This window comes from Oncorhynchus kisutch, linkage group LG6, assembly GCF_002021735.2.
Source record: "Oncorhynchus kisutch isolate 150728-3 linkage group LG6, Okis_V2, whole genome shotgun sequence".
Taxonomy (NCBI): Eukaryota; Metazoa; Chordata; class Actinopteri; order Salmoniformes; family Salmonidae; genus Oncorhynchus; species Oncorhynchus kisutch.
In genome coordinates this window covers 46686363-46708427 of record NC_034179.2, presented here as the reverse complement: position 1 = coordinate 46708427, position 22065 = coordinate 46686363, and the positions used below count along the sequence as shown (strand labels likewise).

Below are 22065 nucleotides of genomic sequence, written 5' to 3'. Positions count from 1 at the left end.
AATAGGCAAAAAGGAGTTGTTAGTGAGGCAGGCAAAAACTATCATACACGGGAGGAAAAACAGAGCTTCGAATAGAAGTGTGTCACAAAACAAACAATACCTCACAATGATGGGCTGCAAATAACTTAACTAAATAGAGGGAGAGGGAGCTGCGTTCCGGGGATCTATGTGTTTGAGTGTGAGAGCTGGAAAGTGAGCTGCGTTCAGGGGATCTACGTGTTTGAGAGTGTGACTTGGAAGCAGACGTTACAGGACCATGTTGTAGACAAAAATTTCACTTTAATGTGTTATCCCCTCGGTTGTACTCAGCGCATCTTTACCCCAATAAAATCCATGTCAATCAATCAATCAACACATGTAGGACTACAAGGCTCTGTTTGGGTGTATTCTAAAAAAAAGAGCTCAACGAAGTTTGAATTTACTTGGTCAACATATATAAATTCCAAAGCAGCTGACTCCCCTTTCTAATACACACTTGTGCTGTTAATTCACAACAAAAAATGTTGGGATCTTTTTGGGATCAGATATGAAAGAACCCTGGCATACTTTGAAAAATTGTCTGTGTAAAATACTTTCAGGGTGAGGAATCACATAACATTAAGGCCAGGATTCAATCCGATCATGCTTTGTCAGCTATTTAAATGTAATTTCTGACTGAGCCAACATATGCAGCGTTTACTGTGAATGCGGTCTCCGTGAACACGGGAACATTGCATTTTAAAGCTGTATAGCTGACAAAGCGCGATCAAATTGAATCCTGGCCTAAGTTGTGCAATACTTCCCTTTTAAGTGTCTTTAACAAGTAGTTGGGAAATATGTGTGGTCTCATTGCATTGCGAATAAAATGAAAGATAAACATGCGAAACAAGAAGGTATACCAAAATATGCTGCAGTATTTTCACATCCAAGCTCATAGAATAATACTCCATCATCAGTGTTTCCAGCCAGCTTCTTTAATCATATTTCAAACTCATATTTCCCTCCCTCTACCCAGTAAGATGAACTGAAACAAAATGAAGACATTTTGTAATCTTTCCCTTAATTTTAAACAATAGATCAGTCAAATGTATATCGCTCATCTAAAAATAACTATTTACGTTTTCAGAGCCAGAGACCATATTAATAATAGTGCTCATAATAATATAATAAAGTCTAGACAAAAATTATAAAAATACAGATTACATGAATATTTTAGGGATAAAAGTCTTATTTTTACAAATGTTTTAGTAGTTTCTGTTAAAATAATACATGATTGTATGATGTAGAAACCAGAAGGAAAAAAAACTAAAAAACAACAAAACCAAGGAAATATGAAGCTTGCTCTTACTTTAAGAGATGCAGTGTTGGTCATTATTGTACATAATTGTATTTCTTTTACATTTAAAATAGTCCATAGAAGTCTCTTTTTTTGTTGTTGTTCACTTCTTTGTTTCCATCCAAAATCCAAGCCACAACTTCATATTTAAACATTCTTCCAGCTGAGCTAACATTGGAGTGAAATGAATATACAGTTCTTGTTGTGCCAGTACTTTCTCAATCCAACCATGAAATCACAGAGGCCTGTGCTCTCACCCCAGAAGCTACATTTGTGAGTGAAGAGTTCCTCAGTAGCTTGTAGCCAAAGGACACAGAGTTTGGATTTCCAAAAACAGAGAAAAAGGAAGATGTACAGCTACTGGGCACATAGCTGGGGGGGGGGGTTCCCCCGATCTAAGAGGGTCATTGTCAATTAGGAATGGATGAATACCACATCACTTCAGGGGAAAGTCAATAACAGGAACGACGGACTGTCCTCTCGTATTTTGCTATATCACACGTGCTTCCAAAGTGCCATTAATACCAGCCAGAGGAGAAACAACCACACTGAAAGATTAAGAGAAATGTATCTTACTAACTACTAACAGTATTTCACTGGGTTGGCAAAGTAGACCTATCTAGCAGACCGAACTAGTCCTTTTTCTTGAGATGCACAACATTTTCCTTTTTTTGGAGAACTGCTTGTTTTTCTTGAGATTAAAATTACTTGAAGACCTCTTAAGGGGATAACCCTAACTTCCACTTCCAATAGTCTTCCACATCTATACATACCGAAGGGAACATTTTACTAAGTTAAAGTTAGGATTCAGCCCTAGGTGATTGAAGAATCACTTCAGAATGTCATTATAGGCATGATGGTGGGCTAACTTAACGTACTATTATGTTTTGAAGTTTAGTAGAAACCACAGATTAAAATCTCAATGACCATTCTCTAAACTTAAAATGTTTTGTTCTAGCGGAATTTGATCGATCTTCTGCACACTTCTCACTTTGGTGTGCCTTTGCTATGGTCCATGATCCTCTAGGCCGAAAGCATTAGCCACCACACAGGGATGCTTTAAGTTGGACTATAGCATCATGTACAGTGTGTTTCTGGACCCTGCTGGATAAATTGAAAGTGATGAGTTCCGAAGGCCCAATGCATGCGAGCAATGGGAAGATGACACTCTTACCCACAGGAGGAAAAAGATCTGGTGGTTGAGGGGGGTATAGTCCAATGGTCCTTGTGAGAAGGCTGTGGAGAGTTGTGGCGTTCGTCCCTGATTTCCGTGTGTGCCTGCGGAGTGTCTCAGTCTCCACTTTGGGTCAAAGCAGCATTGGAGGGGTGAGGGGGTGATGTGGGGGCATCAAGAGGACAGGGAGAGGTGACCAGGTGTCCCCCTTCCTGTCAATGTCACTATTTTGTTCTCTTGTGGTGGAGGATTAGGGGCTCTGTCACCACTAACTCTCATCTGAAGAGAGACAGAAAACAAAGAGAGAAATAGTGAAAACATATTTCCATTTTGCTTTCCTCATCTTGTTTTGCTCTTTGATGTCTGACCACAAAACCTATTGAAGTGATAATGCCCGAGAAGCCAGTGTTTGGGAGGATATATTGGCACGGGTGTTGTTAGACCCGAGTCGAGGGCCGCCAAACCGTGCCAATATATCCTCCAAACACCGGCTTCGAGGGCATTATCACTTTTATACAACGGGTTACCAACATATTCAAATAATTATTAACATTATTTTGATGAATTTATTTCATCCTTCCACAACACAAATCTAGAGTTGCTAGAGACGCGACCGAGTTGTTCAGTCTTTTTGTTCTGTATCTATGGACGCGCTCCAGTCGTTCATTCTAAATGTTCCATTGCCATACTGGCTGGCAACATTCTTATCCTTTGCTTGCTAGCTAGCCAACTACGGCTAACTTACAGACACACCAAACAGTGCAGAAATAATAATAACAGTAGCTGCATTAGTTTAAGCTGTTTTCAAGTTACATTTATTTGGATACATCCATAACAATGAGCTAATGAGGAACAATTTTGCCTGGGATAGAAAATGTGCTCTCTCATTAGGACACGGTTGTTCAGAGGAGCTAGCCAACAAGACAGCTAACACTAACTTCAAACTGAGGCTGGAAAGACTGGAAACTAGCTGCACTTCATTTCGTTTGACCTAGTTTTCAACTGACATTTCTTTGTATATATCCATAAAAATTATGCCAGCTGATTCATGATTTCTACTGGCTGAGAAACATTGCCTGCCTCTCCCTCTCATCCCGACTCCTACTCCTACACGTTCATTACTATGGGACAGTTGGAGATCAAATTTGAATATTGAAACAATGTTGCAAATGTTGGAGAGACAAGACAGCAAGGTTTATACAAATCTCTGCTGTTGAAAACTAAATGTTAGTCGAAAATAAATGTGAGATAATGTCTAGATGCTTTTTATAGATAGATTTTATAGATTTTTTTGTAGATCAAGTTTATAACTCCCTGTCTGGGCTGATGAGACAGTGGATTGTGCAGTCAGATGGAACAGAGGAAATAAGCATTTTAACACCATAGATTTATCTGGTGGTAACTTGTGGAATAGACACCGGCTATGATGTTCTTTTAACAAAATTAGCATTCAGGATTAGACCCACCCATTGTATACATTTAGGCCCACCCCTTGTATTAGACCCATCTCTTGTATACATTTAGGCCCACCCGTTGCATTAGACCCACCCGTTGTATACATTTAGGCCCACCCATTGTATTAGACCCACCTGTTGTATACATTTAGGCCCACCCATTGTATTAGACCCACTCGTTGTATACATTTAGGCCCACACGTTGCGTTAGACCCACCCGTTGTATACATTTAGGCCCACCCATTGTATTAGACCCACCCGTTGTATACATTTAGGCCCACCCATTGTATTAGACCCACCCGTTGTATACATTTAGGCCCACCCATTGTATTAGACCCACCTGTTGTATACAATTAGGATATCCAACAACAAATCTAGTTACAAGTTGTGATACGTATTCTGTTTGTTGTCCCGTTGTGTATGGTTTACTCAAACTTCAATGCTTGCAGAAATTACAATGCATTAGTGGAGCACAAGATATCTATGCTGATGTATTACAAAAGCCCTTTCAAGCATCTTGTGCATGCAAACTACTCTTGTATCTGTTCATGATCAGTAAAGTATCAGTGTGTGTCCCAAATGGCACCCTATTCCCTATAAAGCCTTATGGGACTTGGTCAAAAATAGTGCACTGTTAAAGGCTATATGGGGACGCAATATCAATAATTCACGGTACCTTTGTTCTCCTCTGTGTCAGTAGCGGTTTCACTCAGCCTTTGGCGCAGTTCATTATACTTGGTTTCCACTTCCTGAAAATAAATTGTTGACAAACTTATCTCTGGTAGAACAGAAGCGATGGATAAAATGAGTGTGTGGATGGATGTGTGAATGGATGAATAGAAACATTTGATAGTATGGGCAAAAGCATGAGGGACGGAAATTATAGAATTTGAATGACTTTACTTAAAGCACTTCTCATACATTTCTGGTACCATGAAGTTCTGGAATGTATAGTAGATGCTTTACGGGCTCCTGTTTTTTTTTTGTTGCTATGATAATGTTTACATTTTTAATTTATTTTTTACATAATGTTTCTGCCATTGTTTCCTATGACCGAAAATAACTTCTGGACATCAGAAGAGTGATTGCTAACCTCGATTCGGATGAAGATTTGTACTTCAACAGGTCGGCGGCGCAGGACATATTGCTCACCCCGACTAGGCCCTAATACCCGACACTCGGAAGAGAAAGATACGACAATATAGAAAACGACGTGCTGGCACCATGATAAAACTGCGGCGGTGAGTAAATAAACCACCCTCTTTTTTTCAATGGGCAATTGTACAATTACTGGAGAATAAACTGGATGATGAACTCCATTAGAGACTATCCTATCAACGGGACCTGAAGAACTGTAATATCCTATGTTTCTCAGAAACATGGCTAAACAAGGATATGGATAATATACAACTAGCTGTTTTCTCTATGCATCGGCAGAACAGAACGACAGCATCGGGTAAGCTCAAGGGGGAGGTGTGCGCTTCTTAACAAGAGCTAGTGCCCAATCTCTAAAATTAAGGAAGTCTTGAGGTTCTACTCGCCCGAGTTAGAAAACGACATGATAAGCTGCAGACCATACTATTTACCAAGAGTTTTCATCTACAGATGAAGTTTACATACACCTTAGCCAAATACATTTAAACTCAGTTTTTCACAATTCCTGACATTTTATCCTAGTAAAAATTCCATCTTAGGTCAGTCAGGATCACCACTTTAAGAATGTGAAATGTCATTAATAAATGCATTGATGACATTGCATTCCCACAGTGACAGTACGTACATATCCCAACCAGAAGCCATGGATTACAGGCAACATTCGCACTAAGCTAAAGGCTAGAGCTGCCACTTTCAAGGAGCGGTACACTAACCTGGACACTTATAAGAAATCCCGCTATGCCCTTCGACGAACCATCAAACAGGCAAAGCATCAATACAGGACTAAGATCGACTCCTACTACACCGTCTCTGAAGCTCGTCGGATGTGGCAGGGGTTGCAAACTATCATGAATTACAAAGGGAAAACCAGCCGCGAGCTGCGCAGTGACACGAGTCTACCAGACGAGCTAAATGCCTTCTATGCTAGTTTTGAGGTAAGCAACACTGAACCATGCGTGAGAGCACTAGCTGTTCTGGATGAATGTGTGATCACACTCTCCGAAGCCGATGTGAGTAAGACCCTCAAACCGGTTAACATTCACAAGGCCGGAGGGCCAGACAGATTACCAGGGTGTGTACTCAGTGCATGAGCTGACCAGCTGGCCAGTGTCTTCACTGACATTTTCAACTTCTCCCTAACCCAGCCTGTAATACCGACATGATTCAAGCAGACCACCACAGTTCCTGTGCCCAAGAATGCCAAGTTAACCTGCCTATCGCCCCGTAGCACTCAGAGGCTACACAATTGTAGCCATGAAATGGGAACACCCATGTGAGAATGCTGTTCATTGACTCATTGCTAAGCTAAGGACCCTGGGGCTGAACACCTCCCTCTGCAACTGGATCCAGGACTTCTTGATGGGACTCCCCCAGGTGGTGAGGGTAGGTAACACATCCACCACACTGACCCTCAACATGGTGGCCCCTCAGGGGTGCGTGCTTAGTCCCCTCCTGCACTCCTTGTTTTCCTATGACTGAGTGGCCGTGCACGACTCCAACACCATCATTAAGTTTGCAGATGACACGACGTGGTAGAGGCCTGATCACTGACGACGTTAAGGCTGCCTATAAGGAGCATGTCAGAGACCTGGCAGTGTGGTGCCAGGCCAAAAACCTCTCCCTCAATATCAGCAATACAAAGAAGCTGATTGTGGACTAAAGGAAACAGAGGGCCGAACGCACCCCCATTCACATCAACGGGGCTGAAGTGGAGCTGGTCGAGAGCTTCAAGTTCCTCTGCGTCCACATCAAAGGATCTATCATGGTCCAAACACACCAACAGAGTCAAAAAGAGGGCACGACAAACCCTCTTTCCCCTCAGGAGGCTGAAAAAAATTGGGCATGGGAGAGAATCTTGACTGGCTGCATTACCACTTGACATCCGACCGCAAGAGGGTAGTGCATAGGGCCCAGTACAGCACTGGGGCCAAGCTCCCTGCCATCCAGGACTTCTATACCAGGCGGTATCAGAGGCCCTAGAAGGCCCTAGAAATTGTCAAAGACTCCAACCACTCAAGTCACAGACTGTTCTCTCTGCTACTCCCAAGCTAGCGGTAGTGATGTACCAAGTCTGGAACCAACAGGACCCTGAACAGCTTCTACCACGAAGCCATAAGACTGCTAAATAGTTAACCAAATAGCTACCCGACCCTTTTTGCACCAACTTTTTTGACTCATCACATACGCTGCTGCTACTGTTTTTTTTTATCTCACTTTATTCCTTGTTATATGTACATATCTACCTCAATTACCTTGTACCCCTGCACATCAACTCGGTACTGGTACCCCTTGTATATAGCGAAGTTATAGTTATTCATTACATCTATTATTATTTTTATTACATTTTTTTAACTTTTCTATAATTTGTCTATTTTCTTTCTCTCTGGATTGTTGGGAAGGGCCCGCACGCACGTAAGTAAGCATTTCACTGTTGTTTACGAAGCATGTGACAAATACAATATGATTTGATTTTGTGCCGTCATCCATCAAAGAGCCATTAAAACTGACCTTAGATCAGACCTGGCTTCAAATACTATTTGAAATCTGTCAAATACTTTTAAGTGTTTACTCTAGCCTGCCTGAAGTGCGAACACAATCAAGCATAGAAAGTATTTGAAATGAATTCAAATAGTATTTGAACCCAGGTCTGATATAGGGGGACAACTTCTTCATGGTACTCAAAGGGGGGTTGATGGTGTACCTTCAAGTGCTGCAGGTTGGCCTGCAGCAGGCGGATGTGAGTCATGACCTGACGGCTGAGGTTGGGGCCAGCATCCCCTGTCTGTGAGGATGAGGAGAGCAGCTTCTTCAGGTCGATGTCCGAGCCCCACTGGGCCCTGCCTCCACCCTTGCCACTCGCCTGACCGTCGTCGTCTGTGCTGCTCTCCCCCGAGCCCCCCAGGACATTGTAACTGCCTGAAAAGGGAGAGAGAGGGCGCAAGAGTCTGATTTATTGCCGGGTCTTGCCCACTCTGCTCTAACGAGTAATGCATGGCTTGTGGTCATTGTAGAGGGAAACAGAGGACACATACATTTTCCTTAGAGCCTTATCCTTCAATGGTGGTGTCATAATATTTTGTTGCTTAAACCGTTCAAAAGATAGTCACATTTGTAGGAAGAATGAACCAAGCGCAATTTTCTTATTTTATTTGAGAGTTTTTCTCGTGACCCCATTTTCAAATCAGGTGACCCCATATGGGGTAGCGACCCTTAGCTTGGGAAATGCCGGTTTAGAGCCATAAAGCAGATCATCTCTGAAAAGTGTAAGTTATGCCCACCTGAGAACTTTTAATGTTCACAATTAAAAAGGAAGAACCTCACACATGCATAATGATATCCTAAAACAGCTTGCTATAAAATCAATAAAATGGCTATAAACACAACTTGTTCAGCTATGAGGATATTTGAACAATACACATTACAGGGTGAATCCTAACCTCCGCTTAAGTCAAATTCAAACTTGTTCTCCTATTGACATCAAAACATGACTAAGTGAAAATTCGACCTAAGCAGAAGGGGATTGGCCACTAAGTTTTCTGCCCTCCCATGACTTGTCCAGCTCCCTGAATGTCCCAGTTGGCTCACCATAGTCCTCAGATGTCTCGAAGAAGCCTGTGTCCCCAGACGGGAGTTCTGAGGATCCTGGGGCACCCTCCTCCCTGCCCGCCGTGCCGTTCTCCGAGGAGCCAGGAGAAGATGCTGCTGCGCTCGTAGGGCCCGATGTACTGCTGTTGCTGTCCTCTGGGCCCCTCAGTGACGTCATCCTCAGCAGGCGGGCGCCATGGGCCAAGCCCTTTCTCTGCTCCTTCTCCTTCCTATTCTCATTGTTCTTGTCGCTGCCCTCCTCTCTGCTTGTCATGTGGTTGAGAAGGACCTGCCTCAGGGCTGCCACTAGGAGAAGGAGAGACAGAGGGCAGTTAATTAAAAAAAACATATTTATTCAGGGGAACCCAATTGAGACCAGTCTCTCATTTACAATGATGCCCTGAGGACAAAAAAAGTCATCAAAACAACAAAAATATATAAAACTACAAAACAGCTACAGTACATTACCTCAGGTTATTACAACAATCAATTGAAACAATTGCACACTTCAGTGAACTCATAGTGTTGCTTCCTGCAACACTAACTCAAAAAAGTTCTGGGACACTGTAAAGTCCATGGAGAATAAGAACACCTCCTCCCAGCTGCCTACTGCACTGAAGATAGGAAACACTGTCACCACTGATAAATCCACCATAATTGAGAATTTCAATAAGCATTTTTCTACGGCTGGCCATGCTTTCCACCTGGCTACTCCTACCCCGGACAACAGCACTGCACCCCCAACAGCAACTCGCCCAAGCCTTCCCCATTTCTCCTTCTCCCAAATCCATTCAGCTGATGTTCTGAAAGAGCTGCAAAATCTGGACCCCTACAAATCAGCCGGGCTAGACAATCTGGACCCTTTCTTTCTAAAATTATCTGCCGAAATTGTTGCCACCCCTATTACTAGCCTGTTCAACCTCTCTTTCGTGTCGTCTGAGATTCCCAAAGATTGGAAAGCAGCTGCGGTCATCCCCCTCTTCAAAGGGGGGGATACTCTTGACCCAAACTGCTACAGACCTATATCTATCCTACCGTGCCTTTCTAAGGTCTTCGAAAGCCAAGTCAACAAACAGATTACCGACCATTTCGAATCTCACCATACCTTCTCTGCTATGCAATCTGGTTTCAGAGCTGGTCATGGGTGCACCTCAGCCACGCTCAAGGTCCTAAACGATATCTTAACCGCCATCGATAAGAAACATTACTGTGCAGCCGTATTCATTGATCTGGCCAAGGCTTTCGACTCTGTCAATCACCAAATCCTCATCGGCAGACTCGACAGCCTTGGTTTCTCAAATGATTGCCTCGCCTGGTTCACCAACTACTTCTCTGATAGAGTTCAGTGTGTCAAATCGGAGGGTCTGCTGTCCGGACCTCTGGCAGTCTCTATGGGGGTGCCACAGGGTTCAATTCTTGGACCGACTCTCTTCTCTGTATACATCAATGAGGTCGCTCTTGCTGCTGGTGAGTCTCTGATCCACCTCTACGCAGACGACACCATTCTGTATACTTCCGGCCCTTCTTTGGACACTGTGTTAACAACCCTCCAGGCAAGCTTCAATGCCATACAACTCTCCTTCCGTGGCCTCCAATTGCTCTTAAATACAAGTAAAACTAAATGCATGCTCTTCAACCGATCGCTACCTGCACCTACCCGCCTGTCCAACATCACTACTCTGGACGGCTCTGACTTAGAATACGTGGACAACTACAAATACTTAGGTGTCTGGTTAGACTGTAAACTCTCCTTCCAGACCCATATCAAACATCTCCAATCCAAAGTTAAATCTAGAATTGGCTTCCTATTTCGCAACAAAGCATCCTTCACTCATGCTGCCAAACATACCCTTGTAAAACTGACCATCCTACCAATCCTCGACTTTGGCGATGTCATTTACAAAATAGCCTCCAATACCCTACTCAACAAATTGGATGCAGTCTATCACAGTGCAATCCGTTTTGTCACCAAAGCCCCATATACTACCCACCATTGCGACCTGTACGTTCTCGTTGGCTGGCCCTCGCTTCATACTCATCGCCAAACCCACTGGCTCCATGTCATCTACAAGACCCTGCTAGGCAAAGTCCCCCCTTATCTCAGCTCGCTGGTCACCATAGCATCTCCCACCTGTGGCACACGCTCCAGCAGGTATATCTCTCTAGTCACCCCCAGAACCAATTCTTTCTTTGGCTGCCTCACCTTCCAGTTCTCTGCTGCCAATGACTGGAACGAACTACAAAAATCTCTGAAACTGGAAACACTTATCTCCCTCCCTAGCTTTAAGCACCAACTGTCAGAGCAGCTCACAGATTACTGCACCTGTACATAGCCCACCTATAATTTAGCCCAAACAACTACCTCTTTCCCAACTGTATTTAATTTTTATTTATTTATTTATTTTGCTCCTTTGCACCCCATTATTTTTATTTCTATTTTGCACATTCTTCCATTGCAAAACTACCATTCCAGTGTTTTACTTGCTATATTGTATTTACTTTGCCACCATGGCCTTTTTTGCCTTTACCTCCCTTCCCACCTCATTTGCTCACATTGTATATAGACTTGCTTATACTGTATTATTGACTGTATGTCTGTTTTACTCCATGTGTAACTCTGTGTCGTTGTATCTGTCGAACTGCTTTGCTTTATCTTGGCCAGGTCGCAATTGTAAATGAGAACTTGTTCTCAACTTGCCTACCTGGTTAAATAAAGGTAAAATAAATAAATAAATAAATTTAACTGAGTTTTAAACTGCCCTACTGGCATCAGGTAATCCAGCTGCAGTTTTTTTTAAAGGTATTCCATAACTGTGGTGTGTTAACTGCTACATGGTCATGTCCATTAGGCCAATAAAAGTGTTGCGCGATTGACTGACGGTTCAATTATTTCAATCCCTTTTTTCCCCTGTGAGCTCAATGCGCATATTGCAGTTTCTTTAGAGATAAATCAGATCCAGCCTGAACTGTGCTATCGGCGACCCGTCATTCAGAGCAGGTGGGGCAGGACCTGTTTAGCTAAAAAAAACAAAAAATCTTTTGCATGTTATTTTTACATTAAATCATGTCACATATCAGTTTGCAAACAATGTAAAAAAAAATGATTGCGTTAATTTGATTGTATTTAACCTTAACTAGGCATAAAGCCGCCACAATAAAGCCACATTCAAAGTCTCTTTCTTGAGTAAGGTATCTCCAAAATGCAGGTATTTCAGCCTAGCTTAGAGCTTTCTGTGGTGGAGGGGCAGCCAGCGGAATATACAGAGCGTAGACGTTGGTGATATTCTCTTGTTGCGCCGTGATTTGCTCAGTAATCTGTCACTCATCGGGACACAACGTCACCGCAGAATCTACAGAGAGAGCTAGGCAGTTCAAGTCCCTTGGGTGCTGCCATACATTTACATGACATTAGAAGTGCCCATCCAAGAAGGCTCAAGGTCATTGGCCACAGACAAAATGACGTCAAATCACATATCTACCGCAGCTTTGATTGGACTGACCATGTTACTTTAAAATCTTAGCTAGGAAGCTAGACAAGCAGTCATCATCATGAATCACGTTGACAATCTACTGGCAAATCCTTTTCAATCCTTGTCATATGAAAAAACGTATGTATAAAAGGTATCGGTGCTCATTGGCAATTGGACATAAACATTACATAACAAGTCGGAAATTGCAAATTCAACCATGAGTGGTTTGGAAGGAATCAGTGGACACCTGCAAGCGTCGCAAAGCAATCACTAGCCTGCTATTCAGTGGAGTGGGTGTGTGGTCCAAATCTGGGTTTAAGGTTTTTTTTCTCTTTTCCAAGCTTAAAAGGATAAACATTCACATGCAACACCATGGATGAGAAAAGGTTGAATACATTGGCCATGCTGTCAATCCAGCATGACTTCTCCCTGCGTTCAAAATACCTGGAAACTTGGAACTGGGAAATTTAGACTTCAGTGAGTTCAAGACAACTGGGAACTCTGAAAAAATTAGCTCCAACTGGGAAAATATGTTCTGAACGGTCATCCAATTCAGAATTCCACGCCTGGAACTCAGGCCTCTTTGTACACCTGTGAACTTAAAAATAACTGATGTCATGATTTTACCTTGTTTCCCCACCCCAGAGTTCCCTGTTGTCTTGAAAGCACCCTTGATGACAAATGTTGCCCACAAGAACAACCGCCATGCCACCTTCCTGTTCAAGTGAGCACAGCACAACAATGTTAAGTCCAAAAATGTCTTGTATGCTTCTGCATAAATTAGCTCATGTGCTTTTCATCACGAGGAGGAGATACTATATGTTGTTGGGTCTGTAACCATGTTTGCCAATGACAGTCTCTTCCCATTAAAGTATTTGTTTTCAACAAAAAGTTTAGTAATAGACCCATGTAATTCCAGTTGATATTGCGAGGGTTGTTTTGTTTGCGCAATTCCTTGTCTATGCGTCTGGATCCTCGTGATTGTATTTTCCTTCAAATAGTAAGCGAATCTCCCTCTCGAAGAGTCAAGGCCTCAACATCTTGCTGAATTTATCTGAACTAACATTTGAATTTCTGTCGGTGTCCATTTTGAAAGTGCTGAACAAATAGGCCTACCTCGTTGCAGCTCGTTTGTTTGCACTTGCTTATACTTAGAGCTAAGTGTTAATTATATAAGAACAAACATGAATTTACTGAACATAAATGTAATACTGTTTGAATGGTTCAAAAGTCAACTCATGTTGGCGTTCAGTATTATTAAGGACAATGAGGTTCTTATCGACTTACACAAATCCACAGGGAGTCAGTAGAAACCACATTTGTTTAAGCAAGTCTTGAGTTTGCCCCACCAAGATTTACATGCTAAAATCGCCACTGGCGATGTAGTAGGGAGTTGTAATTTTCAACAGGCCAATATTATACAAAGTGGTAATTAACTACAATGACCATAATCCATTGGGCATCTACTTGCCCGGTCCGTGTTTTCTATAGCAGGCATAAAATAGAGGCAGAAGAATGCTAGATCGTAAGGGGATATAGAGCACAGCTGTTACTTCGCGAGGTATCTCTACCTGAAAATACATGATCTAAGTGATTGATAGTTGGTATTCAAGCAGTCATAAAAGTATGCTTTATTTACTTTGAAAAACTACCAAATAATGATTTTGTCAAACAGCATATGTAGCAGCTCTATGATGGTTAATAAGCAGTCACTACAATCATGTGACTCTTATTAATTGTTTTATTCTGTGTTGTTACAGCATTCAGTCCAAAGTAATTTAAACCGAAATTGAAAACGGCTTATTTTTTCAGAATCGAACCAACCTCAAAAAGCACTAATCGCTCAGCACTGGACAATAAGAAACACATTTTTAGTTTCCGTAGCAAAACATTATTATAGTGTCATTCAATCACTATGTGTCATATGGGTTTAACTAAGGCCAAGGTAGTAAACTCACAGGTTCTTAGGGCCTCCTCGGCTCTGGAGGGGGGCATGACGAAGGCATCATGGGGCTCCTGGTCATCGATGGCAATGCCTTGGCATGACCTCTCCTGGAGTAAGGGCAGTCTGTCTGCCAGCTCTCCAACCAGAAACGCTTCAACTTCCTCCTCGTCTACCTCCTCCACTTCCTCCTCCTCCTCTTCTCTTCTGTCTAGCAGTAGCGACGACTCTTCTTCCTTGTCGTCTGATTTGATGCTGTCGAATGGGTTGATCGATGTGGGCGTGGGTTGCAGACCAGGCGAGGAAGTTACATATTTTTCTGGTGGACACAGAAACATGGGTAATGAAGTTGTTTTAAAGCTGCAAGAAGCATAGTCAAACTCACATAACTTTTCATAGGGTCGAAAAACTAGATTAAATGTTGTGTAATTGATACCTGCGAACTGGATACTTCCCGTGGAAAGGCGGTCTGGGTCTTTGCTCAGTTTGGGTATCCCTGTGCTGATCTCCTCCACTGCGTCTCGCTCAGCACTGCAACACACATGAAAAATGCACACACGTAAATTATAAACTAGGGCGATGTGAAACGGGAGCCTTTTTTCATTTGACGGCAGAATATATAACAAGTTAAATATAAAAAATATTATATATATATAAATAGCCAAAAAAGGCCAGTTAACTTACTCGGTCTGAGGTAAAGGTATGATGTTGTGCGGTTTCGTCTTCATGGTGTCTGCCCTCTGCGTTATCAGACACTGCCACCTAGTGGATGGGAGGAGCGAATGAGAAACATAGCAACCAGAGAGATAGAAAGAGAGCCCATCCCGTCTTTCTGTCAAGTGCCATCTATCTCTATGAGAGCAACTTAGCCTGGAGGGACTCGACTTAAAATTAAAATAAAACCAAGAAAATGCTGCTTTTTCAGAAATATTAGTTGGAGGACCCTTATTTCCCCCTAGAATCCTTCAACTGGAATTTCTGGAAAACCTGGGAACTTTGATAAAGTGTCCAGAATGTTTCAATCCTAGTTCCAGCCAGGTGACAACTGAATGGGAAGCTTGAATTAAGTGACTTTGGGATGAACAAACAAACAGACTTACGTTCTTTGCTCGGACACGGTCTGGGCCATTAGCTCGTAGATCTGGGCTCCGTTGTCGGACATAGACAGCACGAAGAAGGACTTGTTGTCTGTCAGGGGAAGTGACAGCAGCATATCATCAGAACATATATTATGACAGTCTGCTATGTTGTCTTTCCTCTCCAAAGCCCGCCAGATATAGCCTGGTGCCAGAGGGGGTGTCCTCGGATGGGGCCACAGTGTCTCCTGACCCCTCCTGTCTCAGCCTCCAGTATTTATGCTGCAGTAGTTTGTGTCGGGGGGCTGGGGTCAGTTTGTTATATCTGGAGTACTTCTCCTGTCCTATTCGGTGTCCTGTGTGAATCTAAGTGTGCGTTCTCTAATTCTCTCCTTCTCTCTTTCTTTCTCTCTCTCGGAGGACCTGAGCCCTAGGACCATGCCCCAGGACTACCTGACATGATGACTCCTTGCTGTACCCAGTCCACCTGGCCATGCTGCTGTTCCAGTTTCAACTGACCTGAGCCCTAGGACCATGCCCCAGGACTACCTGACATGATGACTCCTTGCTGTCCCCAGTCCACCTGGCCATGCTGCTGCTCCAGTTTCAACTTCCACCTGACTGTGCTGCTGCTCCAGTTTCAACTGTTCTGCCTTATTATTATTCGACCATGCTGGTCATTTATGAACATTTGAACATCTTGGCCATGTTCTGTTATAATCTCCACCCGGCACAGCCAGAAGAGGACTGGCCACCCCACATAGCCTGGTTCCTCTCTAGGTTTCTTCATAGGTATTGGCCTTTCTAGGGAGTTTTTCCTAGCCACCGTGCTTCTACACCTGCATTGCTTGCTGTTTGGGGTTTTAGGCTGGGTTTCTGTACAGCACTTTGAGATATCAGCTGATGTACGAAGGGCTATATAAATACATTTGATTTGATTTGATCTGTTTGTGCTGTATAGCCAACTCCAATGTAGCCTGGTCAGTAAAACAGAATGTGAGCTATCGCAACATCAAACAGGTCCCAACCAAACTTAGTCTAATGTCATTGTCATTCCAAACATGATGGTTGGCAAGACTGCACAAACACATCTGCGACCAGGCTACCACAGATGTGATGCTTGAAGCAATTTTATTGGACATTGATTCCAAGAGACTTTTCAGTGGGACCCAACATTAAGAATGTGACAGATAGAAATAGAGCATATAAAGCTGACACAAATCTCCATTCGGCATAACAGAAAATGACATCTGTTCTACACAAACTATTTCAGAATTTGTTTAAACATTACACACTCCTGAACAACCCTCTTAATTAAAGTAAGAGGACGTGGCTTGTTAGTGCTTCCTTGTGTATCTTCATGTATCGTGTCTTATGTACTCCTGCAGAATGGATTTCCCTGTGGGGACAATAAACTGAATTCAATGGACTTACCGGTGGCCACCGAGCGCACCAGCACAGTGTTGAGCTTGATGATGGGGCTAAAGATGTGCTTGGTGTCGGCGGTGCCCGCCAGGTTCTTGCTGTGGCACTTGAGGACCAACCGCTCATCCTGCTTCTGCAGCAGCACCAGTATGTCCTCCAGGAGCAGCGTGTACAGCTCTGAGGGCACAGGAGGAAGTTCAATAGTTAAAGGTCCAATGAAGCCATTTTTCTCTCAATATCAAATAATTTATGGGTAACAATTTAAGTACCTCACTGTAATTGTTTTGCAATTAAATTGGTAAAGAATTTGACTAGGACTGTCTGAGAATGGTCTTAGTGGGAAACTGGAAATGAGCTGTTATTGGCAGTGAGGTTTGGACCTCTTTCTTATTGGTCTCTTTACTAATTTACGGCCTGGTGATGTCAGAAGCGTACTCATGCTACTTTTGGTTGATTAATTGGTAGTAATGTATGGGAACATTTGTATCGATCAAATTGATTTATAAAGCCCTTTTTACATCAGCCGATGTCACAACGTGCTATACAGAAACCCAGCCTAAAATCCCAAACAGCAAGCAATGCAGATGGAGAAGCACGGTGGCTAGGAAAAACTCCCTAGAAAGGCAGGAACCTATAAAGAAACCTAGAGAGGAATCAGGCTCTGATGGGTGGCCATTCCTCTTGGCTGTGCCAGGTTGAGATTATAACAGCCATGTTGTTCAAACGTTCATAGATGATCAGCAGGGTCAAATAATATTAATCACAGTAGTTGTTGAGGGTGCAGAAGGTCAGCACCTCAGGAGTAAAGGTCAGTTGGCTTTTCATAGCCGAGCATTCAGAGTTAGACAGCAGGTGCGGTAGAGAGTATCTCTGAGTTCTGACGTTTGATACAGAGAGCAGATGGTTTACAACACACAGAAAATCACTTACACTAGAGAGGACAAGCTAGTGCTTATGTAGGCTGAAACTAGCATGTGTACCCTTTTGTTTTCTACTGTATGTTGTAGCCTTCTTAGTTTTTCAGCATTACATGATGACAACTCAAGTGTACCAAAGGGCTAAGCTGAAAATTATATTAGACATTGTCCTAAAGGTAAAAAAAAATATATATATAGACTCTACATTATTTAAAACACATTATGTTAAATTGTGGGCACCTACCGATTGTCTTGTCTTTGTTGACCTTCCAGGAGAGAGGTCCCTCATGCACCATCTTCCTCTTGGTCAGGTCCAGGCTCTACAGACACACACACACAATTTTATTTAACCCTTATTTTAACAGGTAAGTTGACGGAGAACACATTCTCATTTACAGCAACGACCTGGGGAATGGTGGCCATGATGGTATGATGGCCAGATTGGGAATTTAGCCAGGACACCAAGGTTTACACTCCTACTCTTACTTTAGTGACCACAGAAAGTCAGAACACCAGTTCAACATCCCGTCGGAAAGACCGCACCTTACACAGGGCAATGTCCCCAATCACTGCCTTGGGGCATAGAGTGCCACATTATGAGTGATAATAACCATAAAATCTAGTGGTCAAACAGGGAAATGGTTCCAATCGTTTTTCTACCATTCAATTTGCCCATAGAGATTTTTTAGAAAGATTTAAAATAATAATCTTCCGTGTAGGCTTACCCTGGCGTGACGTTTTGATAACTGTGCAAATAGGTCTAGGTGACTTTTATGAATATATTCACCTGTATTCACCCCCCCAAAATTAAATGCTAATTGGCTGCCAATGTGGTTATCATAAAGAACTACAAATGCCATGATCTGGATGAGACTGACACAGAGGCAAATGTAAGAATCTCCGGATTAACTATCTAATGTTAGCTACATTTAGTAATGAATAAATTGACAATTCTGTGAACTATCTTGTGGAAGTTTTAAATTGGCACAATACCTGTTAGCAAAGGTGTCAACTAGAGATGATGTGCAGGAGCTTGCAGGGATTTGTAGTCTTGCATGATGTCTACTTTGATGCTAATTAGCAGTTTCAAATCTGAGAGTAAATAGAGAGGAATATATTGATAAAAGTCAACTTGTCCGAGAGAGATTTACATGGTTATCAAAACGTCACGCCAGGGTAAGCCTACACGAAACACAGCCCTTATTTTAAGTGATTCTAATATCCCCTATGGGAAAAAACTATTGGAACCATTTCCCTATTTGAATGCTAGGTTTTATGGCCTCCACTGTGGGCTCTATTAGGATATTTTCTTTTCACCAGAGGAAAGAGTGCCTCCTACTGGCCCTCCAACACCACTTTCAGCAACATCTGGTATCCCATCCAGGGACTGACAAGGACCAACCCTGCTTAGCTTCGGAAGCAAGCCAGCAGTGGGATGTAGGGTGGTATGCTGCTGACAACTCTGACACGCGTGTACACGTAGAGACCACGCCAGCACACAAATCAGAACAGGCACCTTTCTAAAGCTGTATGCCAACTAGGGTTGTTGCCAATGAGCATATGTCATTAATCAACTTCCCAAACAAAGGTACATGCATGTAAATAAATGGTGAGACAAGTGGAGGAATAGAGGAGTTGAGTCTCACCTTGAACTCTGAGATCATTGGGTTCTCACTCTGTTTGAGTGAGGACAGGTCCAGGCGTCTTTGGTAGTCCTCTAACCTCTGTAGGGAGAGGAGCACACACACTTATCAGCACTGGCTAGACAGGACCTATTCAGTCCCTTCGCTGATATATTGTGGTAGAAAGGTGGCAGGCATAAGAGATGCACTGTTTACTATATTTTACATGAATACTGTTTACACAGGAAACTCATGTATTTGTTTAAGCATTTACTATAAAATAGAAGAGAACCCATTTGGTGTTAGGCTGTGCTCCTTCAGGTGAGCTCACTGCCAGAGCAATACAGCAATTATTAACATTTGAATACAATTTGAGGCTGGGGTGGTGGTGGACTAGCAGAAAACAGACAACGCATAGCAGGTGGCAGGAATAGTTACAGGAGCAGCAATATTAAGCAGAAAAGACAAACCAATCGCATAGCTAGGATATGTGTGCACAACTGCTCAACTTAAATAGACTGCCATATTAAGGTAGGAAGTGTTGTTTGAATCCCTTTATCAGTTTCCCATCTGAACTGGCTTCGATTAATTTTGCTTGCAAGTGTCAAACAGTTTTCCACCGATTCATTTAATATCCACCATCAACATGACAACTGTTGGTGTAGCTCAGCTGTGGACATGTGTCTAGTCCCAGTGGTTCTCCTCTCCATAGTCAGTTACCTGTTTGTTCTCTGCCTCTTTCACTGTCTGGTTGACATAGTTGAGGATCTTCCTGCAGCACTCCCCGGCCCTCTTCACCTTGTCCCTCTCCGCTGCATCCTCTGTCAGGAAAAAAAATCACAAACTGATGATATCAGTCTTATGGATCGGATGCCTGGTTTTGCCAATGTACTTTGTCGGACCTGCCAGTAGTGCAGACCAGGACAGAGGCTATGCCCAGTGTGCGCTCATGACCTGAGAAAGGGGGAGGGAGTGGGGATATGTAATATTTTGTAGTTTAAATCCCAAAATGCATTCTGATTGTCATAAGGTGGGGTCAAATTGACCGTTTTGTTTTGTCACAGAAAGGGATCAAATGTGTTAATACCACTCATCCCCCACGCTGCCTGCTGACCAACAAGATTGAGAAGAGCCAGGGCCTAGCACCAGCAGGATGAGGGCGACAACACAACAAGCACCTGCACCTCCGTTACTCCAGCCACTAGCACCTGACGACCTGTTGGATCTAACCAAAACTGAACCAGTGGAAGCAGTTTATTGATTCTTGCAAAGTGAAATCGTAACCACAGTCCCACTCAGTGCTCTTCAAAGTTACGGTGGGCCTTTGTCAGCAATTCCGACTGTGCTGTTGTCACTGGAACATGGATTTGGATAAACATTTGGGACATCTAGAGCAATGTGCGAAAATTCCTTCTCCGCTCTGAAGAACGTATTCAGTGAACACAGAATGTTACATCAACGAAAAGCCCAGCTTGTCTAGCTGGCATTTGATAGAGGGCCTGACAAGTACATTTCGCCAGGAATGAAAATGGAATCAGAAAATTCACGAGTTTAAACACAACATGGAGGAGGCTGCAACTTGTGTAAATGGTAAGCTACAACCTTTATGGGCCTCCGTGCCAGAATTATGAATTAATTGATTTTCCCTCATGTACGCCTACTGTTTGTTTGGCAGATATTTTTTATGTCACAGTTTTAGATGTTTGCTTTTTACTTCAATGCATCTTTTAGATTTATCTCTGATTCTTAATGTCATTGCTTGCGTTTGTGGGTCTAATGGCTATTGATAGATATACAGATTTTGTTATTTGATGGGTATAGGGACAATGACCAATGTAGTGTTTCGGTTGTGCTCTGTGGTGACGATGAAATTGGCAGTGCATCCAACGTTATCCTTTCATCGCACTGACTGGTGGTAAGCCTTCTTTCCATGGTCCTGAATCAATGGTTATGGTGTGTGCTGTTTTAATGAGCGCATCTTGGGCTACCAGTCTCCGTGGGCTTTTCTTCAACATTGCGTGTTTTCTTGTGTACAAAAGTAAAACTATACCTTATTTGTTTTTGTTAATTTACAGATAGCCAGGGGCACACTCCAAAGCTCAGAGATAATTTGCAAACAAAGCATTTGTGTTTAGTGAGTCGGCCAGATCAGAGGCAGTAGGGATGACCGGGGATGTTCTCTTGGTAAGTGTGTGAAATTAACAATTTTCCTATATCCAGTTAAGTACTTTTGGGTGTCAGGAAAAATTTATGGAATAAAAAGTTTTAAAAAATCTTTAGGAATGTAGTGAAGTAAAAGTAAAATAAATTCAAAAATATAAATAGTAAAGTACAGATACCAAGAAACTACTTAAGTAGTACTTTCAAATATTTTTACTTAAGTACTTTATACCACTGCAAATTAGCTACTGCCATGTAGGACATTTCACATCAGCCATTACTATAGAATATGCACTTATTTTGATTTAGTTTGATTTAGTTTTCCTTACTGAAACTCTCCCACACAGAAAATATTGTGCCCCTGGAGAAGTGGCGGCTTGGTTACGCTCATTGCGTCGTGTGTCAAAATCGACAGAAACAAAGCCTATAGTTCTAATTATTGAAGTTTAAGCGATGAAGCCTGTAAGAATATTTGACAAGCTAGTGGTGCTCACCCTTTCGAGTTGATCTGTGCGTGTTGGTAGGCGCAAATTATGTGTAGGCCTAATGCAGCTATGGTTGCATTTCGGGTACACATGTCGTAGTGGGGTGCATACTGTATCTTTCTTTTGTTATTATATAAAGCGACAGTTGTTGATGTGAACGGCTACAGTTTAGATACATTTTGTATATTTGAACAGTAGTAGGACTAACCCACCTTGTGTTATTAAGGCGCTAAAGCAATACTAGTAGTTGTGCTCTTCCATGGATTTAAAATGCCTCCTCAGGCA

At 42.6% G+C, this 22065-nt stretch overlaps 1 protein-coding gene across 4 annotated transcripts in view; it reads right to left on the bottom strand.

Annotated features, from left to right (window-relative positions):
* Positions 1-931: 931 nt before the first annotated feature.
* The window catches only part of LOC109892921 (rho guanine nucleotide exchange factor 12-like), a 133822-nt gene continuing 112688 nt past the window's right edge, over positions 932-22065 (bottom strand). For all 4 annotated transcript variants that reach the window (XM_031826816.1, XM_031826815.1, XM_031826814.1 and 1 more), the window contains 12 exons: positions 19856-19956; positions 19160-19237; positions 17758-17833; positions 16606-16773; positions 15196-15283; positions 14780-14857; positions 14532-14626; positions 14112-14414; positions 8684-8989; positions 7800-8014; positions 4620-4692; positions 932-2768 (listed from right to left, as the gene is read on the bottom strand). In XM_031826816.1, coding sequence (XP_031682676.1) covers positions 2758-2768; positions 4620-4692; positions 7800-8014; positions 8684-8989; positions 14112-14414; positions 14532-14626; positions 14780-14857; positions 15196-15283; positions 16606-16773; positions 17758-17833; positions 19160-19237; positions 19856-19956 — 1592 coding nt within the window. In that variant the 3' untranslated portion in view covers positions 932-2757. The remainder of the gene's footprint in view (positions 2769-4619; positions 4693-7799; positions 8015-8683; positions 8990-14111; positions 14415-14531; positions 14627-14779; positions 14858-15195; positions 15284-16605; positions 16774-17757; positions 17834-19159; positions 19238-19855; positions 19957-22065) is intronic.